Source organism: Mastomys coucha, unplaced genomic scaffold, assembly GCF_008632895.1.
Source record: "Mastomys coucha isolate ucsf_1 unplaced genomic scaffold, UCSF_Mcou_1 pScaffold22, whole genome shotgun sequence".
Classification (NCBI taxonomy): Eukaryota; Metazoa; Chordata; class Mammalia; order Rodentia; family Muridae; genus Mastomys; species Mastomys coucha.
Window position 1 is genome coordinate 105,769,628 of NW_022196905.1, and position 9,740 is coordinate 105,779,367.

The 9,740-nt window shown below is 49.5% G+C and overlaps 1 protein-coding gene and 1 long non-coding RNA gene across 2 annotated transcripts in view; one reads left to right on the top strand and one right to left on the bottom strand.

Moving 5' to 3' along the window:
• The window catches only part of Myo18b (myosin XVIIIB), a 209,156-nt gene that overhangs the window by 99,748 nt on the left and 99,668 nt on the right, over positions 1-9,740 (bottom strand). Inside the window, exons 29-31 of the mRNA XM_031337427.1 lie at positions 9,079-9,233; positions 4,597-4,720; positions 3,512-3,712 (exon numbers count right to left, since the gene is read on the bottom strand). Coding sequence (XP_031193287.1) covers positions 3,512-3,712; positions 4,597-4,720; positions 9,079-9,233 — 480 coding nt within the window. The remainder of the gene's footprint in view (positions 1-3,511; positions 3,713-4,596; positions 4,721-9,078; positions 9,234-9,740) is intronic.
• Positions 7,334-9,740, top strand: part of LOC116068186 — a 4,057-nt gene continuing 1,650 nt past the window's right edge. The window contains exons 1-2 of the long non-coding RNA XR_004109480.1: positions 7,334-7,723; positions 9,099-9,409. This is a non-coding gene — a long non-coding RNA (uncharacterized LOC116068186). The remainder of the gene's footprint in view (positions 7,724-9,098; positions 9,410-9,740) is intronic.

Genomic DNA, 9,740 nt, shown 5'->3' on the forward strand with positions numbered 1-9,740 from the left:
ACTCCCCAGCTCTCCATTCCACGCCCACATCCTCAGCCCTTTCTAATGGGTGCCTCAGAGTGAAGTCACCTCCCTCCTACCCCGGAAAGTCAAAGGAAGCAGCACTGCCCCCAGCATTGCCTCTGCCCATGGGAAAGTGGTCATCTGCCACAGCGTCCCACTGGGTTTAGGCTCAGCCTCAGAATCCCTTTTGATGCTTTTCAAGGAATCTAAAACTCAGAAGTTCACAACCATTGTCTCTAATGTGGAGACAGAGGACGGAAATAGAAGAAAAGATCTGGGCCCCTAAACTGTTGGGTACATGAAGACGCTAATAGACGATGTGCACCGAGCCCCTGGCACAGCCTGGCTAAATTAGCTTCACCAAGATTGCAGCTCTTACACAGTGGCAGAGGTTATTGGAAGATGATCCCAGATGAGGGGCTGTGTGAGGAAATATAATATTTCTTTTTCATTTTTCCCAGCCTCTTGGGCACTTCTGACATCTGCAATACCATTTATGTCAAGCTTATATGAGTTAACATAAAATTCCAAGGAAAAAGTGCCTTATTGAGATCAATAAATATCTGTCTGGCCTCAGAGAGGATATGTGCCATGCCAGGCTCGGATGCAGTATCCATTCAGCCTCCCTTCTGGGTTAAGTTCAGGTTGGGGAGCTGGGAAGATGTGTCATCTCCACCCTCAAGGTCACTGTCCGTGTTTCAGCTCTCTGTGGTGCTGGGAGGGATCTTCAGGAAATGAGAACGGGTTTTTGCAAATGCCTGCTGGCTTGTCTGTGCTTGAAGACACAACCTGGAGCTGCCGCTCAATGCTCTGCCAGTCTTAGCATTCCCTCCTGTGTGGACAGTGCAATCTTCATCAATTAGACCTGGGGCTGGGAGAGTTGGCAAGGCTCCCATTAAAGAAATGAACCGTCTAGGAAACCCAAGGTTTGCCTGAGATCCTGTGGACAATGACCTGCCTTGGGTGACCCTCTGGGGTGCCTCTCTTTGGTTATCACATGAGTCTACAGCCCCTGGACCATTGCAGAAGCAATCTAGATCTCTTTGAACACTTTATTTTTTTTTCCTCTTTTTTTTTTATTGGATATTTTCTTTATTTAAATTTCAAATGTTATCCCTCTCCTGGTTTCCTGACTGAGCCTTCGGCTTTCACTTCCTCTAATGAGTCCTTCCCGACCTCCCTCAGCCCTTCCCAAGACCTGATCAACGAGCTCAAGGTACACTTGATCCCAGCAGGACTCTCAGCTTTGGGGAGATGGAGAGCACCAGAAGCCATCTGTGTGGTATCGGATGCAGGTGAGTTGCATAATAAAATGACATGCTAAGCAACGCTCACTGGTCACTCACGAGCGTCTGAGACTCCCCAGACCACAACCCTTCACTTCCCACACCTGTGCCTTCCACCCAGGAGACTTCATTCTGTGATACAGAGTAAGGCCAAGCAAGATGCTGGCACCCTGGCTTAGGTGGGATGCACAGTCCATGTCACCTGGCATGTGTTCCCACCATGGGCAGGGTTTAAACAGAATTGCCAGTAACAGAAATCCTCCACGAGAAGTTTCTTTAGAGGGAAGGACTGAACCTCTTTCCTCTTGAAAAACTGGGTGGTTTTCCTACAGGAACAGGAAAACACATGTGCCTCCACCCCTGTATCTCTCTGAAGACCAGGGATGCTAGCATGACATTAAGTGTGTAAGGTCGTGGGTTTTGTGTATCACTGTCCATATCTCTCCTTAGTGAGTGTGGTGGTTAGAATATGCTTGGCCTATGGGAAATGACACTAGTAGGAAGTGTGGCTTTATTGGAGGTGTGGCCTTATTGGAGGAGGTGTGGCTTTATTGAAGGAAGTGTGTCACTGTGTAGGTGGGACTTTGAGGTCTCATATATCTGTTTAAGTCTGACCAGTGTGATCCAGAGCCTCCTCCTGGCTGTCTATGGGAAAGAGTCTCTTGTGGCTACCTGAAGATCAAAATGAAGGACTCTCTGCTCCTCCTGCACCATGCCTGCGTGGATGCTTCCATGCTCCTACCTTGATGATACTGGACTGAACCTCTGAACTGTAAGCCAGTCCCAGTGAAATGTTTGCCCTTGGTCCTGGTGTCTCTTGTTAGCAATGAGACCCTAACTATGGCAGCATCTACTTTTGTATGGTGGAGTTTGTTTGTGAGGGCAGGATGTTTCTGAATCCTACACTGGCCTCAAACTCTCTACATAACCCAGGCTGGCTTGGAACTCATGGTGGTTCTTCTGTCTCAGCCTCCAAGAGTTGTGGGAAGAGCAGGTGTCACAGCTACCACCCCAGCTCTGAGCTCTGATTAACATGTGCTTCTCTGTGTTAACACTGCTGTGTTTAGACTTTCCCTGTTGCTATTCCTGTCTCATAACTTCTTCAAACGCTGTGGCTCAGCATGTACCTGGAAACCAGCTGCTTCCCCGAGGACACTGGGAGTCGAGTTTCCCATCCCTACCTATTCCCCCAGTTACTGCCCGATCCCTAAATCCCAGAGGCTCCTCTTCCTAGATTCTGTGCCTGAAATAGACAGTTGAGCTTCATGGTCTGAGGATTTCAGTTCAAATCCTCATGCCCACTCTATTTTCTCTCTCTCTCTCTCTCTCTCTCTCTCTCTCTCTTTCTCTCACTCTCTCTTTCTCTCTCTCTTTCTCTCTCTCACCTATCTAATTTATCATCTATCTACCTATCATTCATCTATCATCTGCATATCTATCTACTATCTATCATCTATCTAGCTATTATCTATCTATCATCTATCTACCTATCATTCATCTATCATCTATCTACCCATCATCTATTTATCAATTATCTATCTATCTGTCTGTCTATCTATCACCTGTCTATCATCTATCATCTATCATCTATCCATCTACTTATTATTTATCTCTCATCTATCTCTCATCTATCTATATCTATCAATCATCTACTTATTATCTATTTATCTATCATTTGTTATCTATCATCTATCAATCATCTATCTACCTATCAATTATCTATCATCTATCAATCAGCTATCTATCTATCATCTATCTATAAATCATCATCCATTTCCAAGGAGGGAATGATGTCCTGTATGAGGTTCCACAAGAAGAGATCAGGGAGAGTGAAGGGCAGAATCTCATACACAGACAGTGATCAATAACGTTAGATATTCAGTCAGCAATTATGTATTGAATACCAACAGGGAGAGCACTTGGTATCATCCTTTGCTACAGGAGACACTGAGAAGGAAGAGTGATCAAACAGCCACTCAACAAACAAACCCCCTGCCATCACAGAACTAGTGTCTCAGTTGGGGAGGGGTACTGGACATCGTGCCTGAGCCTGGTGTGGCCAGTATAGGCAACTGCAATGGGATGGCTGGGGGGTGGGAGCCTGGCTTCCCCTTGGATTTCTAGAGAGCCATAAACTGCTGAGGGGCAGCAGGAGGGCAGCCCTGTGTGTCTCCATGCCACCCCAGGACAGAGCATCCCCTGGACAGGGCGGGTCTCCTCACCTGTTCTAGCTGCTTGATGGTGTTTTCCTGTTGGCTGTGGATCTTTTCTTGCTCAAGGGCATTGGACTCTAGTTCCCAGACTCTCTCTTTCAGGCTGGCCACGCCTTGATCCCCTACAGAAACACAGCTCAGCAGCTCCCGTTTCTGGCCCTGTAGCCTTTCCACCTCCTGCTTCAGCTTCGAGGCTTCCTGCTCCTTTTGCTACAAAGAGAGGACACAGGGATGGAGTCACGTGACCATGGTCCTCTCCCAGGAGGGCTCCAACCTCTGCAAACAGGCCTAGTTGTCTCCCAGGCTCAGTACCATTAGACGGGGTCTCCCCACGAACTGCAGGCTGACTTCAACCTCAGGATCTCCCTGCCTCAGTTTCCCCAGTGCTGAAAGGACATGTATCACCTGGGTCCCCACTTGGCCCTCCTCCACTCTTACCCCATGCCCAGTTCCCCCAGCATGGCTTTGAGAAGACTCAGAGGGACCCTGGTGGATGGAGGGAGAGGGATTTTCCTGGAGTTGTATCCCAGTGCATGTGAGGGAAGTGCTTGTCCTGTTAGAAGGGGAAAGCAGGCATCATGCCAACCCTCAGCCTGAGAGCTCAGGGAGGCAGAGCGCACAGAAGTGACCCTTCCAATAAGGAAGATGGATTCAGGGCCAAGTTTGCAGGCTCTCTCGTGAAGAGAAGGGAAGAGGATCAGTGGCTGGATGAAGAGTGTACATGCCACCCTGAGAGTTCATGAGGAGCCACCAAGGATAAGGGAGCAGCTGATGTCACAAATGCCTTCTATAGCAGAGACCGGTTTGGGCAGGCTGTGGCTCCTGACTAGGTCATGCCTGGCTCTGTTTTATTTTTTGCTGAGCCTCAGAACCTCCCAGGAAGCACCTGGGACCCTCTGTCTACGGTCAGAGGACAAGCTACAGAGGGTTATCTGTCTGTCAGCCTCCATGGTGTCATGAAGACATGCTGGGAACAGCGTTGGCAGCTGCCTGGGACACAGCACCCACCCAGGGTTCTGTTCCTCTGTCCACTGCTGCAGGTGCATGCTGGGATTTCTAGAGAATTCAGACAGCCATGAGTCCCCACTTCTCACCTCCAGCTGCTGCTGGAGCTGACCCAGCTCCCAGCGGACTCCATTGTTCTCCCGACTCACTTTCTCTCTGAGGCTCTTCTCAAACATCGACTCCCCCAGTGCCTGGGCCAGCTGCAAGTCAAACCTGCACAAAACAGAATGGATATATCAGGGAACCATGGTAGGGGAAACTGAGGCAGGGTCAGTTGTGGATAGAGTTAAAAACTTGGGGAGGATGATGGGCTTTGCTCGTGTGAGGTTGTTGGGGTGGCGGGTATCAGGAACATCATGGAGAGTTTCAGGTTTCTAAAGGATTTCCATCCAAATATTAGAAACCTGGTAAGACATTAAACAAAAATTAAAAGTATTTAAATACAAAGTAAATTAAATAAAAAATGTTTATAATCAAGAGCATGAATGTTAAAGGAGAAGTGGGAGAGAAACAGGAGAGGAGAGAGAGAGGAAGAGGGAGAAGAGAGGGAGAGGGCAGAGGGCAGAGAGATAGGATAGAAAGAAGAAAGAGGAGAAAGAAAGAGTGAAAGAAAAAGAAGAGAGAAAAGAGAGGGGAGAGAGATAGGAAAGGGAGAAGAGAGAAAAGAGAGGGGGGATGGGGGAGATAGGAGAAAGAAAGAGAGAGAAAGAGATAGAGAAGAGGGAGAAAGAGGAGAGAGAAAAAAGGAGAGGGGAAAGAGATAGAAAGAAAGAAAGAGAAAGTGAGAGAGAAGAGAGGGGGAAAGAGGAGAAAGAAAAAAGAAGAGAAGGGAGAGATAGAATGAGGAGAGAGAAAGAATAAGAGAAAGAGATAAGAGAGGAGAAAGATGAGATAGGAGGAAACAGGAGAGAGAGAAAGAGGGAGAGAGAGGGAGCAAGAGAGAGAGAAAGGAAGAGAGAGAGAGAACACTAATTCATCTTGTTGGAGACTCTTTCCCTCTCCAGGTCAGGGTTTCGAATGTAAGTGTCCCTGGCCAGTGTGCATGTGCCCATGGCTCTGTTTCCCTGTCCTTCCATGAAGGCAGGCACCAGCTGAGGGTGGCAGGCCAGACACTTGAAGGTGGCCCGCTCCTCAGGTGACCCTGTAGCACCAGCAAACAGGAAGCAGCCTACAAGTCGTCATTGGCAGAGGAAGGGGCTCCTTTTTTGTGGAGACAAAGCTGACCACCATGGGCCACTTCCTGGCCATACACTCTCTGCTCATCTGTCTCGAATTTGCACCTCATCACGGTGAGCACCCTCCAGAGGACTTGGCCAGGCTGCAGTGAGGAGTGACTGAGTCACACACAGGAAGCCGGGCAGTTCCAGCAATCCTGGTGTGGCAACTGGCACGTGGACATTATCGACAAGGACTTCCTGTATAAAACCAGCATCACATCTGCTGTCTTCCATAGCCCCAGGCTCCCAAGAAAGCCAATCATAGCTCTCCTTAGAAAGCCCTCCTGCTGGAACAGCCCAGAAGCATTCTGATTGGCTGTTGGTGACATCATTTCAGAGGTTCTGTCTGCCGCCCCTGAATTTTGAGGATGGCAATGAGCAGGCAGTTCCACTGTCCTGGGCCTTGGGCTGGGGTCTCTGCAATCTCTAAGACAGCAGAGCCAGTGCGTGATGGGAACCCACAGAAGGAGAAGGGGCAGGTAAGCCAGGCACATGGATGATCATAACTCACGTGTCTGAACAAGCATACGGGGGGGGGGGGGGGGCGGCAGGGAGTGGAATGTGGCATTTGAATATTTTTGACCCATGGGAAGTGGCACTATTTGGAAGTGTGGCCTTGTTGGAGGAAGTGCATCACTGTGGGGTGGGCTTTGAAGCTCCGCCCAGTGTGGAAGGGTCAGTTTCTCCTGGCTGAGGTCAGATGAAGATGTAGAACTCTCAGTTCCTCTAGGACCATGCCCGCCTGGACGCAGCCATGCTCCTGCCTTGATGATAATGGGACTCTAACCTGAACCTCTGAACCTGTAAGCCAGCCCCAAGTAAATGTTGTCCTTTATAAGAGTTGCCTTAGTCATGGTGTCTCTTGACAGCAATGAAACTCTAAGACAGAAGTATTAGTTGAGCCCCAAGCTCCACAGTGGCAGAAGTAACCTTGAACCCAGCTTCCCTAGCCTCGCAACCAATCTACCTGTCCATGCCCTGGGTCAGGTGAGGTGCAACAGTCACACCAGGAAATGGCAAACATTCTGAAGGAGTTCTTGTCTTAACACAACACCCGATGCCAAAGAAAGACTTGTACAGACCCCCAACTTCTGGAACACGTATTTAAACACACACCCTTTACTCCATCTGGCCCAGGCCTACCCAGGGCACAATCTCAGGAGGTACAGGGTCAGTGGGGTGAACAGTGGTTCTCCCCAAGAACTCTGTCAGTTCTTGGAATAAAGCTTTGTGACCCATGCATGAGGTATCTATGGCAACAAGACTCCCACAGCAGATGGAAGCATTCTGGACCACTTGATACAGAAGCCAGGATGGGGATGAGGAACTCTTATAGAGCAGTGGATGGTGGGAGTAGGGGTGCCTGGGATTGAGAAGACCCTGGAGATACACACAGAAGTGTCTCTGGCCTCTAGAACATTCTATATCACTAGAGGCTCTCAGGCAATGTGTTCATTGATCCTAGACTTCAGCCACCCCACAGTTCCCTTTAAACTGTTTATCTACCTGAAAGCTCTATGTGTTATTGGAAATTCAACATCAAAACTCACTTCTAAGCTGGAGCTGATAGTGGAGTGTGGGACCCCACAGGCAGGTGAGTTTGGAGAAACAGAAAGGCAAAGATAAGAGATGAGGTCCTTCACAGAGCACACCATGCAAGTCCCTAGGGGTGAGAGTATCTATAAGCCAAGAACTATAGGCCAGTGTCTCTTTTGGAGAGCTGTTACCCACTCAGGAGGATAAGAATTCCCAGACGAGGACGGAGGAGCTGGCAAGTAGGAGAAACCAAAGAGGTGTTGGTGTGTTTGTGGCCTAGCTTATGGGTGTGGCCTGTCAGGGATTCTCTCTAGAGACTGGTGGAAGTCTAGGATGCCTCTAAGATACCAGTCATTCTGAACTTAGAGAGACGTTGTCACTGGACTAGGTCACATCGCAAGTGGCTGGCATGAAGCTGGCTCATTGTTCCTGTGCAAGAGTGAAGGCTTGCCCGTGAGCCCAGGTAGGTGTGGAAGTTGACAAGAATGAAGGACTAGTAAGAAGAGACTGACCATAATTTGGGGGCGAGTGTGTTAATGATACGCAGAAGGTCATTTTTGGATGAAGATGTCACCTCAGGATAGCTCCTAATAAATGAAAGCAAGGCACACTTAAAACCAGACGGGCAGTGGTGGCACATGTCTTTGATCCCAGCACTCAGGAGGCAGAGGCAGGCAGATCTCTGAGTTCGAGGCCAGCCTGGTCTACAGAATGATTTCCAGGACATCCAGGGCCACACAGAGAGACCCTGTCTGGAAAGGCAGAGGAGGAGGAGGAGAGGAAGGGAAAGAAAAGGGACAGGGAGCAACCAGAGAGTTCAGGATCCATCATACCACCTAGAGAGTGTGATCCTGCCCCCAGCCTCTTGGAAATGAGGCCACCCACCAAGCCAAGCCAAGGCTGGGTCACCTGGGACACTTCTGACTCAAGTATTTCATCCTGAGTATTTTACCAGAAGCAACATTCCACCCACTGTGGCTGCGGGCCCTCCTGAACTCCTTTACCTACCCCCATCAGAAGAGAGTCCCAGACTGGACACCTCAGGCTCAGCGATGCAGAGCCAAAGCTGCTGGAGGGACTCTTGGAGTCCTGGCTTTTCTATTGCCTAGTCTTGCCAGTGTCCCCACAGGAAGTTTGGTGCCCAGGGGTACTGTCGAAGCTGGTCATGTGTTTGTGTGTAAGGTCCAGATTCTGCCAGACCTGCCCCACAGATCAGAGTCCATGACCTTGATGTGAAGGGTATGGGCTCCTATTTGGAGATGGGTCTTTTTTAATATACTTGTCTCCCTTTTCAGCACTGGGGATGGGCAGCTGAGTCCAGGTCACTCAGATGAGCACATCATAGAGTTCTCAGCACAAGAAATACCTCACCCCTATGTACAGATGGGCATCTGAGACCCAGAGGGATCGAATGCCCAGCTCAATCTCACACAGAAAGCAGAGTAGACATGAACTGATATGGTCTCCTAAGAGGCACAGATTCCCACTCATCACACAAGCTTACCCTCACTCTTCACAACAAACCCCTTGAGGAAAAGAGATGATGAAGCCCAGAGAGGGCTGGTAATTTCTCTAAGGTCACAAAGCAATTGGGAATAAGGCAGGCTGGGAGTAACAGCAAAGAACCAGTCTAGCTGGAGTCTTGAGAATCTGACAGGAATCCCTTCCCCCTGGGGTTGTGAATGAAGGGGCCGCACTCTGTGCTCAAGAACACTAATAGAAGTTGGAGGGCTTTTGAAGAGAAGCCAGAAGTCTCAGTGTACCTCAACACCACATAGCCTACCCTGGCAACCCAGTTAACCATGGGACAGGACTCACTTCTTCTGTCTCTTCTCCAGCTCATGGTTCCTGCTCTGCTGGTTCTCCAGCAGCACCCGAGTGTCCTCCAGGTCCCAGGTGAGGTGGTGACACTTCCTCTTCAGTTGGTGAGCCATCTTCTTGGCCTCTTCATATGCACTCTGCAGCTCCCCGAGCTATGGAAAGAAGAGAGCAAGAGGGTCGCTGGCGCCCACCTCCCACGCCACCGTTTCCGAGGTCAGCAGCCATGTATGGAAAGGAATGCTGGAGGAGAGAGGACCTCAGAGGAGAGTTTCTGTCAGCTTCAAGAAGCCGCTTCCCTGAGCTCCACTTTGCTGGGAGGTAACGTGTGGTGAGTCCATCAGCTTCTTGATGATCTCTCTGCTTCGCCTCGGCCAACCTCCTGTCCCACACCCTTAATTCATTTTTCCTTGCCCTGCCTCAACTTGACACTTTGACTGGCAGATGATGGATGGCTCTATCATCTGGAATACTTGTGAAGATTGGCTACAGAGTCACAAAGAGGGAATGCCCACCCACTAGGGGCAGCCCTACGAAAGCAAGCGCTGTGTGGTCCATGTTGTAGGCTGAAGCCCACAACTCACTCAGGGCCATGAACAAACAGGAACAAAGCTGTCTGTGTCTTCCCCAGATCCTCCCCAACACATCACACATAAACACAC